Source organism: Pleurodeles waltl, chromosome 7 (genome assembly GCF_031143425.1).
Source record: "Pleurodeles waltl isolate 20211129_DDA chromosome 7, aPleWal1.hap1.20221129, whole genome shotgun sequence".
In the NCBI taxonomy this organism is placed as follows: domain Eukaryota; kingdom Metazoa; phylum Chordata; class Amphibia; order Caudata; family Salamandridae; genus Pleurodeles; species Pleurodeles waltl.
In genome coordinates, this window is record NC_090446.1 from 937,956,867 (window position 1) to 937,982,355 (window position 25,489).

General features: G+C 49.0%; 1 protein-coding gene across 1 annotated transcript in view; it reads right to left on the reverse strand.

The window, feature by feature from the left end:
- Window positions 1-23,834, reverse strand: part of LOC138246987 (hepatitis A virus cellular receptor 1 homolog) — a 178,489-nt gene extending 154,655 nt beyond the window's left edge. Inside the window, exon 1 of the mRNA XM_069201736.1 lies at window positions 23,772-23,834. Coding sequence (XP_069057837.1) covers window positions 23,772-23,820 — 49 coding nt within the window. The 5' untranslated portion in view covers window positions 23,821-23,834. The remainder of the gene's footprint in view (window positions 1-23,771) is intronic.
- Window positions 23,835-25,489: the final 1,655 nt, after the last annotated feature.

Below are 25,489 nucleotides of genomic sequence, written 5' to 3' on the forward strand. Positions count from 1 at the left end.
ATTCCACTGCCAGAATTACGGGCAGAATTCAAGCGAGGGAGCCACACGTGATTCCTCACTGCCCGCTTGGTGGCCACTGTATGGGCGAGTTTACTAACCTGCTGTTTCAAACTCGCAGGTATTACAATCCGGGATCCTCTTAGCATAATCCCTCCTTTAGTGACAGGCAGCTCATTTAGAACATATTTTTGAAGTTCAACATCGTCACTTAAAGGCCAGATACTCCATCTCCAGGACTGGGCTGCAATAATGTATTTGAAGACACACATGTCCTTATCAGCATTGATAGCAGCAATGATCTGCTCAATAAACAGAGCTGCAGGTTTGTTGGACTTTACAATGAAGTTGATGTACTTCTTTGCAATATTCAACATTGAACTGTGCTGCTGTAGGGGTACTCATGAGAAATAATTGGCAGGGTTTTGATTTTTACCTGGCTGGAGCACAATAGTATAGTCATACTCTTGTAGACACAACTCTCACCTTTCGGTAAGAGGGGGCACTTTGACTTTCGGATTTTCAAAAATGGTGAGTGACGCCTGGTGATCAGTGCCAATCATGAAATGCTTTCCTTACAGTAACACATGAAATTTTCACACGCCCATATCACCGCCAGAGTCTCCTTTTCTGGTTGGGAATAGGCAAGTTCTGTGTCAGACAAGCTTCGACTGGCGTATGCCACAATGCGTCTTCGAGCATTTGGATGTCCACTATGTTGGGCAAGGATTGCTCCCACCCTCCGGGGCTCACATGAACAGTGATCTCAATGTAAGCCTTCTCAGTGGCATTTTCAAATGCATGTTTTATATTTTTCGAACTGCAGTCACATCTAGCGGAATATTGGAACGGGACATTTCATTTTGTCAGGTCTCGCAAAGGGGCTCTCACAGTGACAAAGTCATGAATGTACTTTGAACAATAGCTGGCCATTCCCAGGAAAGACATTGTGGGGAGCACTGGTAGTTGATAGTGCTCGTACTTTGTCAGGATCAGGAGTCATGCCTCAATCAGAAAGCACATGTCCAAAGAAAAAATCTAACTCTGCTTTGTGAAATTCACACATTTCACCATTTAAGGTGAGGCCTGCATTGCTGAGTAATTGAAACACTTGTTTGAGGGCTTTGTCATGCTTCTTCCATGTTAAACCAAATACCAGTATATCATCACTGTAACTGAGGGCATGTGTCACAGGCCAAACAATCCTATGTATAACATCTTGGAATAATTCTGCAGCAGAGGACACTCCAAAGCTTAATCTTTTGTATCTAAGTAAATCAACATGAGTTGAAAAAGTGGTAAAGTACCAGCAGTTCTCTTCCAGTTCAAGCTGAAGATAGCCCTTGTTCAGGTCAAGACGAGAAAAAACTTTGGCTCCATTGCTTCCCCTGCTTTAACATTTTCACCTCCGGATTTTGGCAAAACCACTCTAGAAGGCTTACGCCAATCAAATCTTACTGTCCCTTCCACAGGTAGACTAATTTCTTCAACAAAAAATTCCTTCATGTCATCCCAGTACTTATACAATTACACTAGCTTTCCATTGAGATGAACAAGTACAAAACATGCTGTCCTATTACGCAGCTGTTCACCTACATGGATACCTCATCAGCTTGCTGAGCTACCATGGATGGCTCCACAGCATCAGGAGTAAGCAAGCAACAAGATTTAGAGATTTAAACCTGCCCCCCCACACCAACTTATTATCATCTAAATACAGGCAAAAAACTGAGAGAACACTCTGCTTGTCAATCTGTGCTCTCAACCCAATCCTCTTTCTTTCAGTAAAATGGTAAAAACACATATTTTTCATAGTCACCTAAACCGATGTTGATATTTCTATGGTTTACCTAATAATATTAACAATTTTTGGTTGTAAGTGTCTCACACTCATGTAATTTAGAGTAACTTGGGGGGAAAATGCCTACCGCAAGAGCAACAGAGGACGAGTGGCTGCTGCTGTTCATGTTTTGTCCCATTCGGTGTTCTTTTCTTAGCATAAAATGTATCCTTGGGTCCATTGTGATGATGTATTTTGTGCTTAGAAAATAGCATTAAATGTAGGGTTACAGTCCTTGCATATTTCTGCGCGATCATGTGTAATTTTGCTGTCAGTTCGCGTAATTATGGTACAGCAAATAACTATAGTTACACCCACCACCCAGTCTACCTTATGTCTCCTTAATTTACCACCAGACACATCTTACCCCTTCATCTCACACATGTAGGTTTTGTTTTCACCCTGGTTTTCAGTCTTTTTTCCCTCTTTCTTTCTTCCTTGTGTGATTTTCCCTCATTTGCTCTGGGTCAAAGTCTGATGAGGAAAAATAAGTGCCAATCCTCAAAAATAAGCTCCGGTGGTCCCTCCTTGAACCACTAGCTCAAGTTAAACACTGCATGACATCTGTGACTGACCAACAGTTCTCAGGGCTGGTTTCCTACAAAATCGATTCTCAGCAGCCCCCTGGGCAGGGGCGGCTCCTCCGCAATGGAGGAGGGGCATTGCTCCCATAGCTAAAATCTATCAGATGAAAAATAAAACAATAGCTTACTATCATATTATTTTTCATCTGCTGGCTCAACCAGAAGTGCAGAGAGGAGTGAGGCTGGACCACAGGAGGTGGGAGGAGGAGAGAGTACACCTAAGAGCGCATGTGTGTTTGGCCGGCCGTCGCAGGCCGGACAAACACACATGCGTACTTAGGTTTCTCCAAACCAGCCAGGCTGGAGAAACTGCACAGACCCTAGGGTTGTGTCTGAGTGGCAGTCCAAGCTGCTCAGACCAATCCTGATGCTGCTTTAATGCTAGGTTTGACATGAAAGAAACACCAGGATTGCTGGGGAGCCTGTCCCCGTGTCACAGTAAATGTAGGCACACCAAATCTAGGGAAGAGGTGTGAGGCACCAGGAGACAAAGGCATCATGGTGAGAGATAAGTTTTTTGTTTTTTTAAATTATTTTCACCCCCCTCTCCATCTCTGACGCCCCGACCCTCCTTTTGAGATTTGGGGTAGCCTCTTCTGCACCTAGGGCTCCACCAGCAGATGCATCGAAGATCACCCTTAACAGCATCAAATGCGAGAAAGGATGAACAGAGACAATATGCCAAGAGCAACAAGAACCACTGCATCAGTCCTGCTCTCACTAGATATAGCCCTGATTAAGCTTTTGGTGAATAGCAACATATAGACGAGGACACTATGGGGGTCATTACAACATTGGCGGTAAAAGCCGCTTACCGCCATGCAGAACACCGCCAATACACTGTGGCGGCGGCGGGAGACCGCCACAGCTATTATGACACATATCACGGATTCCGCCGAAATTCAGACACCCACACAAGTCCGCCACACCAAAGGTCAGCGATAAATATGCGGAAACAAATCCTCCACCTCCACTCCAACAGAAACACGCCCATGCTATTACGACCCACGAATCCATGCGGCGGTCTTTCAAACGCGGTATTCCATTGGCGGTACACACCGCCGCGCTCAAAATACACACACAGCTCCAAAACACCGCCACATTGGACAATTACAAATACACACACCTGATACACATACACACACCACTCCCACACACCCAACACAATATAAAACACACACCCACATCACCCACAAACCCCTACGACCACAATTTCTGAGAGAAGGCCAGAGAGAGACAGCACAGAATAGATAACACCATCACACAGGTGCACACTACACCATCACCCACACAACATCCACGCACAAAACACCACATAACACTACACTCACCACACTCATCAACACATACACCACCCCACACATCACACACACCACCCCATGTCACGCCAAAGACACCCCCGCTTCTCCGAGGAGGAGCTCAGGGTCATGGTCGAGGAAATCATCAGGGTAGAGCCACAGCTATTTGGCTCACAGGTACAGTACACATCCATAGCCAGGAAGATGGAGCTATGGCAAAGAATAGTGGACAGGGTCAACGCTGTGGGACAGCACCCAAGAAATAGGGAGGACATCAGGAAGAGGTGGAACGACCTACGGGGGAAGGTGCGTTCCATGGTATCCAGGCACCACATCGCGGTACAGCGGACTGGCGGCGGACCCCCACCTCCTCCCCCACAACTAACAACATGGGAGGAGCAAGTCTTGTCCATCTTGCATCCTGAGGGCCTCGCAGGAGTCGTTGGAGGAACGGACACTGGTAAGTCAAATCTTCACTATCATATCCCCCACCCTACCTGCATGCTCTCACACACCCCTACCCTCACACCCTCCCCTATCACCCCAAATCCTCACTAATCTACCCATAACACCAACTACCCATCCCAACCCCAAGACCTGCATGACACAACTAAGCATGGACACCCATCACTAAAGCATGCCCACTGCACAGACCCACAACACCCCTCAACCATCACCACACAAGCCCCCACACAGGAATGCCTGCACTAGGGTTCACGCACACCCAACCATTGCACACCATGAAACACACACATGCAATAATCATGTACTTATACCCCCGCAGGAACCCGAAGGAACGTCACCACACCAGAGGGTCCAGACAACACCACTCCACCCCCAGAAGAGGCCCACAGTGACGACAGCAGCTCTGCCCTACTGGATCTTGATGACCAGCCCGGACCATCGTGGGCCTCAGGACAGTCGGTTCCCCTCGCCCAGCCACAGCCCAACACCGAGCTTACACCCTCTGGTAACCCCAGCACAGCACCCACCCAGCGGGCCCATACCTCCCTACCCAGGACAGGTCAATCAGCGATGTGTCCACCACTACAGGGCACCCAGGCTAACCCAACACCCCAACAACAACAGGGACCTGGGGGCAGTGGTAGTGGGCACACAGTCCAGGGGACGGAGGCACAGGAACACCGGGGAACTGGGAGGGCTGCTGTGCCACAGAGGGAGGACAGGCCAAGGGAACCTACTCTCAACGAGGCCCTCTCCTCCATCATGGGAGCATACCACCACTCCCAGGAGACGATGGCAACGGTCCTGGACAATTTGCAGGAGACCCTGCGTCTGCAGGAGGAGCAGTATTTGGGGTTCAGGGAGGAGCTCAGGACCATCGCCTCCGCCCTGGGCACCATCGTAGGGGTGCTGACGGACATTCAAAAGACCTTGAGGGACACCGTGGCACTCCAAGGGGCCCCTGACACTAGCCAGGACGATGAAATGCCCACCACCTCCGCCGGCGCTAGTGGACAGGACGCCCCGCCACAGGACCAACACACCAGCACCCCACCCCCTGCAGACGGACAACCACCACGAAAGCGGGCCCTGAGATCCAGGAACAGGACAGAGCAAGATGGCAAGACCCCCGCCAGGAAATAAGACCACCCTGATTGTCCCCCCACTGTCCCACTTTGTTACCCTGTCCAGCTTGGAACTGCCCCAGCTCCACTTCCAATGGCAAGATGTGCAATGTACCTGTGAGACTAATAGACTGGACTCTGCCATGGACATTCTTCCACCATGACCTCTCCCCATTTCACAACCCCCCTACATTTTTATGCACTTCAATAAACACCCTTGAAACCTCAATAATATTGGAGTCAGTCAATGATTGTGAACTTTGTATTGTCAATTACAGTGTTAAAAAAGGTTACCCATAGGAAGGTCAACATACCAATGTCACACATCACAAGCCTTTCAAGGGTGAAAGCTGTTGACACGTAGGTTACCACATTACTGAAAATGAAATGGAAGGGGACAACTCAGTTACCACATAGGGAGTGAAATGTAGGTACAGGATAGAGGTAGACGTGTGAAATGTAATATAATGTGAAACATGAAATTGGACTCACCTGTGTCTCATTGAAAATATTGCTGTATGACTGACTCCCTGTTGTCGTTTTCATCTTCATCAGCTTCATCCTCATCACTGTCCACAGGCTCCACAGGCTCAACCGCTGCAACAACACTGTCATCTGGATCATCCTCCTGCAGAAAAGGCACCTGGCGTCGCAATGCCAAGTTATGGAGCATGGAGCAGGCGATGATGATGTCGCACACCTTCTTCGGTGAGTAGAATAGGGACCCACCTGTCATATGGAGGCACCTGAACCTGGCCTTCAGGAGGCCGAAGGTCCGCTCGATCACCCTCCTAGTCCGCCCATGGGCCTCATTGTACTGTTCCTCTGCCCTGGTCCTGGGATTCCTCACTGGGGTCAGTAGCCAGGACAGGTTGGGGTAACCAGAGTCCCCCAATAGCCATACACAGTGCCTCTGGAGTTCACCCATCATATCAGGGATGCTGCTATTCCGCAGGATGTAGGCGTCATGCACTGAGCCAGGGAACATTGCATTTACCTGCGAGATGTACTGGTCTGCCAAACAGACCATCTGGACATTCATGGAATGATAACTCTTCCTGTTCCTGTACACCTGTTCATTCCTGCGGGGAGGACCAGAGCTACATGGGTCCCATCAATGGCACCTATGACGTTGGGGATATGTCCAAGGGCATAGAAGTCACCTTTCACTGTAGGCAAATCCGCCACCTCAGGGAAAATGATGTATCTCCTTACGTGTTTAAGCAGGGCAGACAACACTCTGGACAACACGTTGGAAAACATAGGCTGGGACATCCCTGATGCCATGGCCACTGTTGTCTGAAAAGACCCACTTGCAAGGAAATGGAGCACTGACAGCACCTGCATGTCAGGGGGGATTCCAGTCGGATGGCGGATTGGTGACATCAGGTCTGGCTCCAACTGGGTACATAGTTCCTGGATTGTGGCACAGTCAAACCGGTAGGTCACGATGACATGTCGCTCTTCCATTGTCAACAGGTCCACCAGCGGTCGGTACACCGGCGTATTCCGCCATCTTCCAATATGTCCCAACTGACGGTGCCTAAGAAGGACAACAGTGAAGAAACTGTCAGCATTCCTCCAGGTATGTACCCACAGTCACACACAAGTCTACAACAGACAATTAACCCATCCGGGAAAGGTTTTGAGTGTAGGCCTCGGTATGTGTGACACAGTAGTAATTGAAGCCATGTGGGCCCCTGAAATGGCGGCTGCCTGACCTCTAAACTGGGACAATGGAATTGTGGGGTAACTGCGCTGGCGTTGGACACCGTCGCGGTAGGCGGTCGTAGAGCGCAGCGCAATGCTGCATTGGTTAACATTGGACCCTATGGGTCCCAGGAGCCAATGAACAGGTGCGCTGGCGGTGATGATGCGCATCGCGGCGGACGTCACCGCCGCGGACGTCACCACCATTTTCTATCTCTTCAATCACTAGATACCTGACCTTTGACAGGAGAGGACCTACACTGCTAGTGCTGCTGTGACCTCGGTCTGGAAGCGACGATGGCTGCTGCCTCTGGGGAAAGGGCCCCTGCCTTCACTGCACAGGAGTTGGAGAAACTTGTGGATGGGGTCCTCCCCCAGTATACGCTACTCTACGGTCCTCCAGACCAACAGGTTAGTACACAGGGAGCACGTTGTATGGGCTAGGCCTGGGTGGAGAGGGCTGGGTGGATGAATGAAGGGGGAAGAGTACATAGAACCGTCATGCATGGGTATGAATGGGCCACAGGGATAGAGTTGGGAGGGGGCCAATTACAACGACGGTGCTGTAGGTAATGACTGTTCCTCTTTCCTTGTGCATGTCATGTAGGTCAGCGCCCACCAGAAGAGGGACATTTGGCGTGCCATCGCCAAGGAAGTCCTGACCCTGGGGGCCCACCCGAGATGGGGCACCCACTGCTGGAAGAGATGGGAGGACATTCGCCGCTGCAGCAAGAAGACGGCGGAGGCTCAGCTGGGGATGGCCTCCCAACGTGGGAGGGGTGCCCGTCGCACCATGACCCCCCTGATGTTCCGGATCCTGGCGGTGGCCTACCCGGAGTTGGATGGGCGCTTAAGGACATCACAGCAGACACAAGGGGGTGAGTACAACCTCATCCTATGGACTTTGCGTGCAGTGGAGCTGTCTGGGTGGGGGTGGTGGGCTGTGGTTGTCCCTAGGCCAGGGCGAGTTAGGTAGGCAAGGCCCCTCCGTTGTGTAGGCCATGTGGCAATCTACCCTAGCTCAAAAAAAAGGCAAATTGATGTATAGTTGCCCCTTTGCCGTCCATGTGGGCAGATTTCTACCATTGCCATGTAGGCCATATCCCAGAAATTGCATGTGCAGAGGGCAGGAGCATGGCGTAATGCAGGGGCCTGCTGCGTTTGTGTTGTCCGCCAACGGTAGCGGTATGCCATGCACTAAAACTCTCTTTCTTCTGTCTCCACCCTTTTTCTGCTCTCCCTGTCCTTCTGTACATCAGCATCAACAGGCGGAGGTACAGTGGCACCGGAGCACGAGGGAGCTGCATCCCACATGGCCATGGAGGGCCACACCACAGACTCTGAATTCACCAGTGGGACGGAGGGCGAGAGGAGCTTCACGTCGGCCACAGGATCACCAAACAGCGACACAGACTCGTCCGCCGATGTGAGCTCCCCTGTGGTGGCGGCACCATCTGTGCGCCCCACTTCTACAGGTACAGCCGCCACCTCCCCTACCAGCACCGCCCTCCCAACAGCCCCTCAGCGTTCGCCCCGTGCCCGCTCACCCAGGAGGGTGGGCATCACCTTCGCCCCAGGCACCTCAGGCCCTGCCCCAGTCACCCCAGCTGCCCTCAGTGAGGAGGCCATTGACCTCCTTAGGTCACTCACTGTTGGGCAGTCTACCATTGTGAATGCCATCCAGGGTGTAGAACGAGAGTTGAAACACTGTAATGCATTCCTGGAAGGCATTCATTCTGGTCAGGCTGTCCTTCAGCGAACCCTGCAATCTCTGGCCTCAGCAGTGATAGCAGCCATTGTCCCTGTGTCCAGCCTCCCCCTCCAACTTCCTCCACCCAGACCCAATCCCCTGTACCCCAGCCCATCCCAAGCACACCTACAGACCAACATGCACACAAGTCAACACACACAAGTAGCTCAAGCAAACATAGGCACCACACACACCACAGGCACTCACACAAGCATCAGACCCATACAGACACAGCAACATCCACTGTCTCCACTGTGTCCCCCTCCTCCTCTTCTCCCTCCTCCCTTCCAGTGTCATCTACACACACACCTGCATGCACCACATCGACAGGCACTAGGACTCGCACCAGGACACCCAGTACCACAAGCCGCTCACCTGCACTCACCACCTCCACTGACATATACACGTCCCCTGTGTCCTCTCCCAGTGTGTCTGTGACGCCCCCTCCCAAAGTCCACAAACGGCGGCAATCACTCACCCAACATCCATCCACCTCACGACAGCCTCCAGTACCTGCACCTGCACCCAAAACAGCTAAAGTGACACCTCCTACAACCACTTCCTCTTCCTCCACTCCCAGAGCCCCTCCAGCTACCCATCCCAGTGTACGTCAGAAACTGTCCCTATGTCAAATTGACCTTTTTGCCCTCACCCCCCCCCTCCAATTCATCAGTCCCGTCGTAGCGCCTCAGCCAAAAAGCCTCCAGTACCAGTGGTGCGTGTACCAGGTTTTTGGAGTGCCCCGTCCACCAGGGCAGGCAGTAGGACCCGGAGCCAAGGCACTGACAGCCCACCCCCTGTAAAGGCTCCGAAATTGGAGAGTGGACGACGAGACCGCGTAAAGACTCCTGGTGGGACACACAGTGAAATGGGATCCAAGGTGATTGGTGAGTCATCTGTAACTCAAAAGAAGGTGGAGAAGGTCCAGAGGAAGTCTCCCCAACCTGTTGTGAGTGTCACAGCGGAGAAGTGCGCCATCATTTCCGGCGGTCCAGACACAACCGCCAGCACCGTTGTTACTGGTCAGGAGACCACCGCCAGAGTCATAGCCCAGGAGGGCTCAAGTATCGTAACTGGTCAGGAGACCACCGCCACCGCCAGAGTCATAGCCCAGAAGGGCTCAAGTATCGTCACTGGTCCAGAGACTACCGCTAGAGTCATAGCCCAGGAGGGCTCAAGTATTGTCACTGGTCCAGAGACCACCGCCAGAGTCATAGCCCAGGAGGGCTCAAGTATCGTCACTAGTCCAGAGACCACCGCCAGAGTCAAAGCCCAGGAGGGCTCAAGTATCGTCACTGGTCCAGAGACCACCGCCTGAGTCATAGCCCGGGAGGGCTCAAGTATCGTAACTGGTCAGGAGACCACCGCCAGAGTCATAGCCCAGGAGGGCTCAAGTATCGTAACTGGTCCAAAGACCACCGCCAGAGTCATAGCCCAGGAGGGCTCAAGTATCGTCACTGGTCCAGAGACCACCGCCAGAGTCATAGCCCAGGAGGGCCCAAGTATCGTCACTGGTCCAGAGACCACCGCCAGAGTCATAGCCCAGGAGGGCCCAAGTATCGTCACTGGTCCAGAGACCACCGCCAGAGTCATAGCCCAGGAGGGCTCAAGTATCGTCACTGGTCCAGAGACCACCGCCAGAGTCATAGCCCAGGAGGGCTCAAGTATCGTAACTGGTCAGGAGACCACCGCCAGAGTCACAGCCCAGGAGGGCTCAAGTATCGTAACTGGTCAGGAGACCACCGCCAGAGTCATAGCCCAGGAGGGCTCAAGTATCGTCACTGGTCCAGAGACCACCGCCACCACCGGAGTCAGAGCCCAGGAGGGCTCAAGTATCGTAACTGGTCAGGAGACCACCGCCAGAGTCATAGCCCAGGAGGGCCCAAGTATCGTTACTGGTCAGGAGACCACCGCCACCGCCGGAGTCACAGCCCATGAGGGTCCAGAATCCCACAGCCCCGCTGGGCAATGATGGAACGTCATGCCACACACCAACGTCCAGTGTGGAGTTCGTCATGCCACACACCAACGTCCAGTGTGGAGTTCGTCATGCCACACACCAATGTCCAGTGTGGAGTTCGTCATGCCACACACCAATATCCGTACCAGAACCGCCATGGCAAAGCACCACTGAACAGGGCAAAGACCGCCATGGTGAAGACCGCTGAACAGGGCAAAGACCGCCATGGCTAAGCACAGCTGAACAGTCCATAGCCAGCCATGGCAAAGCACCGCTGAACAAGGCCAAGACCGCTATGGTGAAGGCCGCTGAACAGGGCAAAGACCGCCATGGTGAAGACCGCTGAACAGGGCAAAGACCGCCATGGCTAAGCACTGCTGAACAGTCCATAGTCCAGCCATGGCAAAGCACCGCTGAACAAGGCCAAGACCGCTATGGTGAAGACCGCTGAACAGGGCAAAGACCGCCATGGCAAAGCACTGCTGAACAGTCCATAGCCAGCCATGGCAAAGCACCGCTGAACAAGGCTAAGACCGCTATGGTGAAGACCGCTGAACAGGGCAAAGACCGCCATGGCTAAGCACCGCTGGACAGTCCATAGCCAGCCATGGCAAAGCACCGCTGAACAAGGCCAAGACCGCTATGGTGAAGACCGCTGAACAGGGCAAAGACTGCCATGGTGAAGAGCGCTGAACAGGGCAAAGACCGCCATGGTGAAGACCGCTGAACAGGGCAAAGACTGCCATGGCAAAGCACCGCTGAACAGGGCAAAGACCGCCATGGTGAAGACCGCTGAACAGGGCAAAGACCGCCATGGCTAAGCACCGCTGAACAGTCCATAGCCAGCCATGGCAAAGCACAGCTGAACAAGGCCAAGACCTCTATGGTGAAGACCGCTGAACAGGGCAAAGACCGCCATGGCAAAGCACCGCTGAACAGTCCATAGCCAGCCATGGCAAAGCACCGCTGAACAAGGCCAAGACCGCTATGGTGAAGACTGCTGAACAGGGCAAAGACCGCCATGGCTAAGCACCGCTGAACAGTCCATAGCCAGCCATGGCAAAGCACCGCTGAATAAGGCCAAGACCGCTATGGTGAAGACCGCTGAACAGGGCAAAGACTGCCATGGTGAAGACCGCTGAACATGGCAAAGACCGCCATGGTGAAGACCGCTGAACAGGGCAAAGACTGCCATGGCAAAGCACCGCTGAACAGGGCAAAGACCGCCATGGTGAAGACCGCTGAACAGGGCAAAGACCGCCATGGCTAAGCACCGCTGAACAGTCCATAGCCATCCATGGCAAAGCACCGCTGAACAAGACCAAGACCGCCATGGCAAAGCACCGCTGAACAGTCCATAGCCAGCCATGGCAAAGCACCGCTGAACAAGGCCAAGACCGCTATGGTGAAGACCGCTGAACAGGGCAAAGACCGCCATGGCTAAGCACCGCTGAACAGTCCATAGCCAGCCATGGCAAAGCACCGCTGAACAAGGCCAAGACCGCTATTGTGAAGACCGCTGAACAGGGCAAAGACTGCCATGCTGAAGACCGCTGAACAGGGCAAAGACCGCCATGGTGAAGACCGCTGAACAGGGCAAAGACCGCCATGGCTAAGCACCGCTGAACAGTCCATAGCCAGCCATGGCAAAGCACAGCTGAACAAGGCCAAGACCTCTATGGTGAAGACCGCTGAACAGGGCAAAGACCGCCATGGCAAAGCACCGCTGAACAGTCCATAGCCAGCCATGGCAAAGCACCGCTGAACAAGGCCAAGACCGCTATGGTGAAGACTGCTGAACAGGGCAAAGACCGCCATGGCTAAGCACCGCTGAACAGTCCATAGCCAGCCATGGCAAAGCACCGCTGAATAAGGCCAAGACCGCTATGGTGAAGACCGCTGAACAGGGCAAAGACTGCCATGGTGAAGACCGCTGAACATGGCAAAGACCGCCATGGTGAAGACCGCTGAACAGGGCAAAGACTGCCATGGCAAAGCACCGCTGAACAGGGCAAAGACCGCCATGGTGAAGACCGCTGAACAGGGCAAAGACCGCCATGGCTAAGCACCGCTGAACAGTCCATAGCCATCCATGGCAAAGCACCGCTGAACAAGACCAAGACCGCCATGGCAAAGCACCGCTGAACAGTCCATAGCCAGCCATGGCAAAGCACCGCTGAACAAGGCCAAGACCGCTATGGTGAAGACCGCTGAACAGGGCAAAGACCGCCATGGCTAAGCACCGCTGAACAGTCCATAGCCAGCCATGGCAAAGCACCGCTGAACAAGGCCAAGACCGCTATTGTGAAGACCGCTGAACAGGGCAAAGACTGCCATGCTGAAGACCGCTGAACAGGGCAAAGACCGCCATGGTGAAGACCGCTGAACAGGGCAAAGACCGCCATGGTGAAGACCGCTGAACAGGGCAAAGACCGTGTGGGTATAAATAGTCCGGCACATCAGGCATCCTTCTCCCATGTGCAGCTGGGACTGTGACAGGACATGTACTTTCACGGGGAGACTCATCCAGTCTGGGCACCAGTCCCACCCAGTACCAGTAGAGAACTGCATCTACCTGCGAAGATGTGTCTTTGCACTCCCCAGGATGGCACAGAGGGCAACCCACCCACTGTAGAGAGTTGAGAGACTGTGGCTTTGCACTCCCCAGGATGTAACAGTGGGCAAGCCACCCACTTGTGAGACTTGAGAGACTGTGGCTTTGCACTCCCCAGGACGTAACAGTGGGCAAGCCACCCACTTGTGAGACTTGAGAGACTGTGGCTTTGCACTCCCCAGGATGGCACAGTGGGCAACCCACCCACTGAAGTGACTTGAGAGAATGTGGCTTTGCACTCCCCAGGATACATCAATGGGCATGGAGCCCCGTCGTGGATCTGGCTTCGCATTCATCTGGCTGATGTGCCCCGCTTCCCTTCCCCCTGAGGTGCCTGTATTGTTTCAATCTGATAACCCGGCAGTGTTCTCTCGGATTTTGGTCAGATATCTATTGTGGGCGTCGCCCATGCATTTTTGGACTGTTGGTGCACGGACATTGTTGTGTACATATCTGCACTACTTCTTGTATTGTACATTTATTTATGACAGATTTCGTGATATATATATCCGTATATTTTTTAATGAGTAGTATATTTGCACAATACAAAGTTTGACCGCTATTCGCTTTGTCTTTGCATTCTTCCGGGGGGATTGTGGGTTGTTACTGTGATATTTTTGACTGCATTGGTGTGTATGTTGTGATATGCGAGGGTGGGGGTGTTTGGTGGGTGTCCCCGTAACTTTTGCCTCCCCCCTCCCCCGTGTCGTAGGTGCTGTACTCACCGGTATGTTCTGCGCCTACGTCGCTGTTGGTCGTAGATGAGCAGGAATGCAAGGGCAGGGAGTATTTGTAGTTCTGGCTCCATGGTGTCCTCGTTCCTCGTGGGATGTGTTGAGGTGAGCGTTTTCCCATAGCACAAGCTGTTTCCGCCGTGTTTTTATCCACGGTGAATCCGCCCCGGAAAAGGTGGCGGATTGGTGTGTTGTGATAGTGTGGGCGGTACATTGTCTTCCGCCTGTCTGTTGGCGGTGACCTCCGCGCTGTTTGTCTGTACCGCCGTGGCGGGCGATGTGTTAAAGTGGCTGTCTTAGTTGGTGGTTTCCGCCAGGGTCGTAATTCCCTTTTTTTGTCCGCCGGCCTGTTTGCGGTATTACCGCGGCTTTAACACCGTCCGCCAGGGTTGTAATGACCACCTATGTATTTTCAAGCAGTACAACAACAATCAAACAAACAAACAGGAAAACTGATTTCTCCTGGAGAGTTCATTATATATCAAAACAGGTGAATTCATCACTTGGGACCCCCCACTAAGTAAAATGGGGCATTTAAGAAGAATTAAAGAGTTCAAACATCACGCCTCCAGGAGGAAAGATTGTATTTATTGAACTGAGCCATAACTTCCCCTCATTTCTGTTCCTCATTGAATATGAAAGTATAATTGATTGTATATGTCAAAACTGGGCCCAATACAGGTTTCATGATTTTAATTTTCTTAACTAATACACAATTCATAGGGTGAAGGATAACACCTATGCTTTGTGCACAGACTAAATATCGAGGAAATTGTGTTTTACATATGTCCTTTTCAGGTGTTAATGTAATGCAGATCCCTTACTAAAAATATGCAAGCGTTGAGCTAAAAAATATGCCCTATGAGCAAAATTGATGCACATCGATCAGCAAAAAGAAGTGTTTGATTCATGGTCGATTGGGGCAACCTATTTTGACAAAAATAATCCAGTACAACCACATTTTAGTTTCAGTTTGGGTTTTTGTAATAGAAATTGAAGACCATCTTCTCAAACTCCAAAGCTTCCCTTTTATTGTAAGTGTTGTTGATTTCTCACTTTGATCTGTGGGGATAATTGCAATGTCCATTTTCGGCCATATCTACAGCTGCTTACTCAGCTCATGTATTTATTTGCTACCTGTTGTTGATGTATGGCGCATGCGCCACAGCCTGTTATTGGGGGAGTCACACAAAGGTGCTGTACAATGCAAAATACTCACTGTTAGAACTTTATTGACATCAGAGGCGTAACAAAAACCTACCCCCCACCCAACCCCCTACAAAGTACAGGGATGGCCCCCCAAATATAATCACCTTTTCCCCGGTTGTGTTCAAGTACTCCTGCAACTCACCCCTAAAGTATCATCAGCAGTTTCATTGAAACATGCCCACGGTGACAGAAAGGCATATCACAATTTAATTTTTAAAATAGGGGTTTACTGGCTAAGTGTCTAAGTCTCTACCTTCACAGAAACGTAAATCAATGCTGTCTCTAAGAAAAGAGTTTTCAAAGAGTTATTTTGTGAAGGTTGTGTTGATGCAAATGGAATCAATTCAACAATTAACAAAAAGTAAACTGTCACCATCATTACCTTCACCCCTAGATTTTGAAAAATATATACATATAGATGTATTCATATATGTATATTCCTATACATATATATATATAGGTCAACACTCTGCACCAACTGGTCAATTCAAGTGTCATTCACGTTTTGCTTCTGCCCACTACAGTATGATTCAATGGGTCAGCCCACGTAATCCATTGGGTGTCTTGCACTGTGGCACTTTGCATTTTTCCTTGTCACATGTGCACACCCACTTGAAAGAAGTGTACTTCAAGGCTAAGTCTAGTGCGGAAAGGCTCCTAGGCCACTTGTTTCATTTTATAGTTTTTTGCATATGCGTATGTTTGAGAAATAATAATAAAAATTGCATACCAGAACTATTAGGGATACTAATGCTTGTTCTTTTTTGCATTAGGGCCCTTGACACTCTTGTAGTACCACAGGAATAAGGATCCACAGCCTGGGTACTGGCGTTTCATAAGGTGTGGACTGTCTCACAAGCACACACACTATGTTGCTGTGATCATGCTAGAACTCACTTGAGCACTGGCCAGCGCTCACGTATTTGCCTCCACGCCTCTTAAGGGATTGAGGAAATGCCACAAACAATAATCTGTTACAGCGTTTTGGCAACATTGAGACATTCTTGATGCATGTGAACATTTCTACCTGCTTCTGGATACCTGAAGTAAGAGTACAGGAGTTGCACCAGTACCTCCGAAATAAACTTGCAGCAAAGTTGGAGCGGAATTAGCAACATTTCCTTTTTATCTTGTTGCAGTTGCTATTCGTTCAAAGACAATGATAAAACGTCAGGCATAGACATCTGACAAATTGCTGTTTATTCTCTTAACGTGGAGATTGTGATTTCCTTTTCCTTTCTCTAAATGCAACATTAGGGAACAGTATAATGCAGGCAGGAGATATTGGGACCAACGTGACCCTGAACACACCTGATATCCCACATGCCGACTTCTTTGGAGTCTGAGTAATTGTGCCAACACTACTCCTTCAGGACTTGACTCTTTGTGGTCGCACAGGTCGAGCAGTCCAGGGTTCTTCAGCAGGGAGGTACGTGTGGAACATACACAGGCTCAAAGTACACACTCGAATGGCACTAAGATAATTGTCTAGTCAAGCACTTGCTTTGACGAAAAAAGGAGTATTTTAATGTGATCGCACAAAGCATAAAACTGAAACTCTAAATAATCCCAAGGCCTCTTAAAGTCACTGTGCTGGTGCCGTCCATGGCGGAATTCCTGAGTCCTTCTGTCCTGTCTAGTGAGATTGGTCATTCCCCATTCTATGCTAAATGTGACTCCCAGGTGCAGCCCACACTAGTCCCCACACAACAAATTCTATGTCTCTCCTTAAGTTAATGCTACCAGCGTTTAGGTGCTACTTTCGTGCAAGTCCCCAGACAGCCTGGAAGTCTTACCAGATCCAATGGCAGCCAGTAGTAGAGGCTTTCCTATTCAAATCCTGGTCCCCTAATGCTGAGGGTCTGCAGCCTCTTGTGATCATACCTTGATGATGGGCCGGCCTCCTCGGTCTTCTGATGGCCTGTGTCGGTGTCAGACATTCTTGCCCAGTTTCTGCAGTGATCAGTAAGTTTTCTTTCTGGCATCAACTGCACAACCAACCAGGACAACAGCCCTGACTCTGGCTGCCGCTTCCCCCCGGTCATAAGTGAGGTCGCTGACCTCGCCCGCACCCAGGCCACAGCTAGGGTTCATAGTGGCCCCCATCCTAGTGACACCCATCAAGGAGACTAGCAGACCTTGATTCCTAGCCCTAGTTCCAGAAGCAAAATGTTTAATTATCTTATTTCTCCTGATGAACAGTTCTGTTGAACAACTTGTGGGTCCTATGTTCCCAACCTTTTAGTCCGACCATTGCACAGGCCAAGGGAAAAACTAAGGATTCTACCTGGCTGCCAGCCTCAACCAAAATATGCTTAATACAGGTTCAAAGGCCTACGCTGCCTTCTCTATCAAGAACCCTGGTCCACAGTGCTAACTTTATAAATCCTACCACCTCCCTGGCAATTAGCCCAGGCCCCGCTGGACAGTAACTCTTCCTGGAACAGAGACTTTTGATGTGCACAGAGGATGTTCTGCTCCCCTTCCTTTATTGTGTGCGCCCACTCCTGTCCTCAGGATTGCCAGCAATACGCATTGCCTGTCTGGGGGTTGCACTCCTCATCTCTCCTAGCCTCTCCATGTCCTGTGTTTCCAAAATGGAACCCACAGGGTTCCATGTTATGTGCCATGTACAGGCACACACACATCCTAGCATGGGCACAGAAGTATAATGTGCTGTCTAGCGCTACACACAATCAATGCAGACAAAGAGTGAGTTAGGTACACATCCACTGAACTTTACATGAGGGGGCCAGTGGGCACCACCATTGTGATACAGGTAATATGGCTTGTTCACATTATTGATCACTATGAAACACAAAACAGGTATGCTGCCACCACTGCGTTTGTGTCACCTCCTGTTAAGGGCAGTAGTGCTCTACCATCTCAAGGGTAGCGCATGGTGTGATCTTCCCGGTCCAAGAAGACTGTATTACCATGAGACAAGCCTAGGTTATGGAGCACATGCATGATCCATCTCCATTGAAAACCAAAAATCGTTATTAGGGTCCAGATATCTATGCAGCAGGGGCGGTCAAAGCAGGGGTGCACGTCGGTCACCATGCAGAGGACCTTTTAATCCAAACATATGCTTATCAGTAAAACTACATATCTGACGGCAATTTAGTGCCCATTTCAATGTACAATGTGTACTTTGTAAAAGGCAGTACCTTGACACACCATGCTTTAGTCATGGCACAGCGTGCTCCAAAAAGCATTACTGAATAACAAGCATTGGCAAAGCTAATGGGTCTCACCTATGCAAGAGCTATTGGCTTTGCCAGTATGTTTTAGCCATGTTTTACACCTGCGTGGCTGCTGTTAAACATGGCTAAAAGTTACTGGTGTAGAAGAGAGTGGTGCGGAGCGTTGTGGGGTGGAATGGCAAAGAGTGGAGAAGAGTATTGTAGAGTAGAGTGGCAGAGAGGATAGTATATTGGAGTTGAATAGAATGGCATACACTGGAGTAGCACAGAGTACAGTGGACTGGTATAAAGTGCATTGGCATAGAGTGTTGTAGAGTATAGCCACAAAGAGTGCAGTGGCATTGAATTCAGCACAATGCAGCACCATAGCATGCAGTGGCATAGATTACAGAGGTGCATAGTAAAGTGCAGTGGTGCAGTGTGGAATGGCACAGAGTACAGTGGCATAGAGTTGAGTGATGCAGAGGGCAGTGGCACATAGTAGAGTCGAATGGCATAGAGTGCAGAGTAGAGTTGAGTGGCATAGAGTACAGTGGCATAGAGTGGTGCAATAGAATGCAGTGGAGTGGAGTAGTGCAGAGTAGAGTGGTGTAGAGTTCAGTGGCGGAGAGTTCAGTGTTGCAGAGTAGAGTGTCAGAATGTAGTGGTGTGGGGTGGAAAAGAGTGACATAGAGAGCAGTGCTGCAGAGTAGAGTGCAGTGGCATAAAGTGCAGTGATAAAGTGCAGTTGTATAGAATGCATTGCAGTAGATGGCAGTGGTTAAGAGTAGAGTGGCATAGAGTGCAAGGGCCAAGAGTGGAGCGGCACAAAGTGGAGTAGAGTGATGTTGAGTGCAGTGACATAGAGTAGATGGTTTCGGTGTAGAGTGGGGTGGCATAAAGTGAAGTGGTGCAGGGTAAAGTGCAGTTGTGTACAGTGGTATAGAGTGTAATGGTGTAGAGTGCAGAGGTGCAGAGTACTTTAGATTGGTGTACAGTGTACTGCTGAGAGCGCAGGTGCATGGAGTTGAGTGTTACGGTGCAAAGTGCATTGCAGTAGAGCATTGGCATTGAGTGCAGTGACATAGAGTGGCATTGTGCAAAGTATATTGGTGTGGCCTAGACTGGATTGGTGTAGAGCGCAGAAGCGAAGAGTGCAGTGGTGCAAAGTAGAGTGGCGAAAAGTTCATTGGCATAGAGTAGAGTGGTACACAGTAGTGTAAAGAGGTGTAGCATGAAGTGGTGTAGAGTACAGTGGCATAGAGTGGAGTGGTGCAGAGTGCAGTGGCGTGGAGTTGTGTAAAGTGGAGTGGTGCAGAGTGGAGTGCAGTGGTGTGGACTGGTGCAGAGTAGAGTGGAGTGGCATAGGGTGGAGTATTCATGGTATGGTAGCACACTGATATATTCTGAAATAGTTACACAGTTCATTTAAATGTTTTCATGTGCTAGAAAAAACGCTTTCCTACCCCCACTGTCCAGCAAGATTGTCATATAATCCTCTCACTTTGAAGTCAGAAAAAGAAAAGTAAACAAGCACCCTTGGAAGACAGGGCCTGACATTTGACCTCAGTCTTTGACTGCACAGAAAATGTGATAGGATAAGCACAAGATTTAAAGGCCTGTTAACAGAAAGCGAGTTTGTGGAAGGATACAGAGAACATGGTTTAGGCAGCAGGAGAGGCAAACTGAACCTGGAGAGCCTAAAGCAAAAGAAAAACCAGCAAGTGTAAAGCCAGAAAGTGTGTGTTACAATTGACAAAGCCAATGGCAATCAACGAGTGGAATGAATCCCTAGGTCAACTTTCTGAAAGTCCCCACGATGTCCTTAGCAAGCTAAACAGCTGCGCTGTCTGGTAGGCTGCAACCTAAAAACTGCTCCCCTATTATGTTTCTGCTGAATGGGTGCAGCTCATTTGCTAGACTTATTTTTGTGAAATACTTGGATCTTTTTTTATCATGCCTATGACTTCAGGGGCTCAACATTGATGGCAGCCCCCCACTCTGAAAATTGTTCCAGCGCCATTGCCTGCTGGTGTACAGGGCAGCTTCACATTTAAAACCCATCTGCTGCCACCACTTCAGGCACTTGCCCCTCCAAATCGGGGACAGAAAGCATGGGAACTCCGAAAATTGGCTTGGTGGCAGAGTTTTGTTTTTCAATCAGCCCTAGCACAGATCAGCATGCACCTGCGGTAGGGCCAAAAGCAACTCTCAATATTTTGATCGGAGGCAGCACCGCAGCCGAAGTCTTATTTTGAATGCACACCCGCCAAACATTTATAAATCTGTGAGACGTGGAAACCACATCAGACAGCAGTAAGAGTGTCTGACTTGTAGACACAGTCATTGCTGCTCCAAATGACACTAATTTAGGATCATAATGGTGTACCAAAAATGACTCACTGCCAGACAGGTTCTTCGCAATGGCGAAGGAGCGTCGTCCCACTGGCTGAACCAGCTGCTGAAAAATAAAACAATATTTTACTATTTTTCAGCTGCTGGCTCAGCCAGTATGTGTAGGGAAGGGCTGAGCTGGGAGGGAGAAGAGGGTAGAGGAGTGAGGTGCACTAAGTGTGCATGTACGTGTGACCGGCCGTATTAGGCCGGCCAAATTAACATGCACACTTAGGTTCCACAGCCGTGCTGGAGAAACTGCACAGACGACGTTGCCCTTTCCGAGTTGCAGACCAAGCCGCTCAAACCGATCCTTGTGCTGCTATCATGCTAGGTATAGCATGAGAACAGCACCAGGATTGCGTGGGGAGCCTGTACTGGTTTTCCAGGGACTGCTGGGACACCAGGAGAGCAGAGGAGCAAGGCAGCAGGCAGAGGAGTTAACAGCATCAGAATGGTAGGTTTTTTTTAAAAACTATTATTATACTTACCCCTCTGCCCGCCCCTCCCCTTGAGATTTGCGGCAGCCGTGTGCAGAAAAAAAAGAGAATGTACACAGGGTACAACGGATTATGAAAGACCCTAAAATGTATTTTGCTCATTTTTTAATTAGAGGGGCCTCTTAGGGCCACCCTCCACCTTGAAAAGTTCAGGGCATTCCTTCAAACTCCTTGCACAAATAGTGATCCACATTCCTCATCAGCAGGGCTGCTAGTCCATCGACTCCAGTGTACCAAGCAGTTTTGCTTTCACCATTTGTGAGTCTGATAAATGGTCTTTCAACATTGGTGCTAGTGATTGGTGAAGCACACACTCCCCTGCCTGGTTTTACTACTTGGATGCTACAGGGTTTCTAGCTTTACCTTCGTCATTTAAGTTTTAGCCAGCATTTTGGTCAATAACACAGGACCAAACATTTCATTCTGGACTAGGAACTCAAACAAGGTCAGAGTGCCCTCATCAGAGATACCAAGGGGTATATAAATAATTTAGAGAAGCTATTTACTCAACAATCCAAAGAGCACAGTTGCATTACGCAGGAAAAGAACAGTTTTTTACGAAGTATGCAAAACCATTCTATTGGTGTTAGATACGGCTTTGTGTTATATCATGCATTGCAAAAATCAAGAATTTCACATATAAGCGCAAAGCAAAAAAACATTGAAACATTTGCAAAGTTATTGTTTTTCGTTAATGTTATGAATGTTGCAAAACAATTCTTCAACTTTGCACACAACAGCCATAGCACACAGTTTGTCAGTCTTGGGCGCTACATGGTATGCTGGACGAATGGTGATGTCCGTGCCGCTGTACTGCTGAACAAGTTTAGTGCTACGGTAGAAGTCTAGGAATGAAGTCTCCTACACCAACACTGGAGTCTGGTGGATTCTAGGTAAAGCGAAAAGTAAAGTTGTCAGATCAGAATTCTTGGTAAAGGAAGTTTGGAGATTGGCTTGAAAAGAGAGGGTCTAGCAATGTTGGGCAACACATTTTTGTGAGAACTAGTTCAGAGGAATTCAGCTACTGCACAAAGTAAGAAGACAAACTCTTTTTGGCAGATGCAGTGAAAGGGTCAGGAAGCTTGAAGGAAAGGAAAGGCAGTGAGACTGCGAGCCAGGATCAACACCTTATTGCTGGGGCTCAGGCCATCGGAGTAGCTCTACTGAAACCAGAGAGCACACAAGGTGCATAGAATGCTGTGAACCGGGCTGTAGGCTTAATGTTCTGTGGAAAAACTAGACAAGGACCCCATTCCCCTGAACCATGTATAAACCACAGATTTTTTAATTTTGTATAGGTTGAACCAACCAGCGTCAGACCCCTCATCTTCCTTCTTTTGAACCCAGAAAACATGGAGCTCATTAACCTAGGCAGTGTGGAATGATCAGGGCCAGCTTTGGTGCCTGTGGTGCCCAGTGCGACGATCTAGGTGGGTGGTCTCCAGGGATTCTTTCACCACCACCCTCCAGTGGTGCCCCTCATCTCTCCATAGCCTCATCACACATTTAATTTCTTTTATAGCGCTTCTCATCCCAATGTATAGTGTCAGAGAGCTTTACATTAGACACACACAGAGAAACAGTGAATCATACAAGTGTATAAAACAATGTAAAGAAAAAGTGTCAAACCACAATGAGGGATTCAAGGGACAGGGGGTCACGAACTATCCTTACGGGTAGGCACTATATGTTAAGACTGCTCGCTCCAGAGAAACACAGAGTCAAGATTTAAAAGGTAACAGTGGTTGGGGGTTTCTGCACTGTAAAGAATATATTACATGTCGTTTTTTGCAACAGGCACTTTGAACATCTATATTGTGTTATAATGAATCAAAACTGCAACTAGACAACACTCAGATTTCTTCAGCAAATAAATTAAGAACCAGCATTATCTTGACATTTATATTACTGCCTGAAGATTTGTCAGCACAAAAAACTCAGCAGCAGATGCTTTTAAGCCTGAAAGGTATTTTAAAACACAGCGCCTTGGAGCTCGGCGCCCGGTGTGGTGGCACCGGTTGCACCTCCCTAAAGCTGGCACTGGCAATAATCTCACTTTGTCAATTGTCATGGGTCTTTTAGCCCTTATCTTTGCTTTGGATAATGTGTTGTGAGTTACATGTGATTGCTCCTTTTTTAAATCCCCTATACAGCGTTTTGATGAACACATCAGTAAATCTGTTAATACTTCATAAAGCATTTAATGTTAGTGTGCAGGGGTATGCTGGAGGTAACTATCTCTCAGTCGCACAAGATGAGAGTTGCATTCAATCAAACACTAATTTCGTTATTTATTGCTCCAGTGACCTGTATACACACGTTATCTATAGGTGCCATTTTTTACATTAAACTAAAATTTAAACCTCCATATTTGATGCAGCACTAAAACTGTAAGTGACACACTTACCAATGGTTAAAAGGAAATTCCAGCAAAGCAGGACACAGACTTCAAACATGTTGCTCGCTTGTACAGTCACTACACACAAACCTTATACATCTGCACTTTTCTACAGACACAAGAGAGAGGAAGGAACTACTCAGTGACCACAGGCTGACGAATGGAAACTTTACATCAGAAGATGGTATTATTATTCTTCTACGACAAAGGCCCTTCATTGTCTGTAGAACCTAAAGATGTCAAGGGGTACAGCTTCTTTATTAGATTCTTAAGAGGGATTGTAATACATCCCCAGTTTATTCTGTTTTGAATTTTCAGAAATACCAAACAGAACTACACATTTAGAGGCTACAGTGAGAAAAGATTGGCTCATATGCCTGTAGTTAATATATGATTGTTTTACACTAAGGGCCCTCTTACGAGTCTGACGGTCCAACTACCACATTACGACCCTGGCATTCGGACCGCCAAAAGAGTGAGATCTCTGCCAGGATCTTTTATCCCGACGGAATGACGGTGGTCGTGGTTGCAATCAGCCACTGTGGCACTGAAGTTAGCCACAACCTTTTCATGGCGTTTCAACTGCCATGAAAAGGCTGGCGGAGAACAAGTGCACAGGGCCACAGTGGGGCCCTACCCTGCCCACGACATTGTCCCAGTGCGACGTTATTGGACTTGCCCCACATGCTGAGCCGAGTCCAGTGCCACTGCACGTCCCCCGCTAGGCAAGGTTTTCGCTGCTCAGCCCAGTGAAAAACTCGTGATGTGGCCGGTGTGGAGCCTGTCAATATCGTGGCAGACTCCTCCTGGGGAGTTTGGCCTTTGGGTTTTTCCAACCGCCAAACTCATGATCAACTCCTTGGTGTTTGTTAAGGTAAAGAACAAATAATTCTCCAAAGGTAACATATGACGAGGCACTACACACAGAGAACAGCAAGGTGAAACGCAGATCCTGTTGTGCTCACTTTCCTGCAACAGAATGCAGTGTAAGTCACAATCAATATCTTATTGGGTTCCATTCTGCCTATAGCTCCAATGCCAATGCTATTTCACTTGGTTTTTTTTCTTTAAAATTGGAATGAGGACAACACTGAGAGCTGTTTCTGTGTTTTATAATGGCCAAAGAATTGACTTTTTAACTTTGGAAAAACTAATTTTTCTATTTTGCTATCCAAACATGACTGTGTTATGATTTTCAGAAACAAAGAGGAACATTTATAAGATACGATATAGTATGATTTATGATTTGTGCTACTCCCTTGGCTTCTTTCTCGTCGCTGTCTTTCCTGCTTCTTTCTATATTACTTTGCATTCTGCTCCCCTCCCCAAACCTTATGCCTTTAGAGCAGTGCTTCCCGAAACTTTTTAAAACCACAACTGATTTTTCAGAATGACATACTTTCTCAACTCACATAGCTTTAATCGAAATAAGGCTAGTGATGTTTTAATGTAATAACAGTAATTGTTTGTAAACCTCACAACTTTGGCCATGCCCTTTAGATGGTGAACTGCACTGGAATCAATAGCCAACACACTTTCAGAATGTGGTGCTAGCATGTGGTATCTGGTCACTAAAATCACAAAGTTTCTGAAAAATGTTGGTGTTGATTTTGAGATTTTAGCAAATTTGAAAAACTTGTTCCGCAGCAGATTATGGAGTAAGGCCTCACACCCATTTTTGGGTTTAAAATGAGGCCCTATGATGCAGAAGGATACAGTGCAAACAT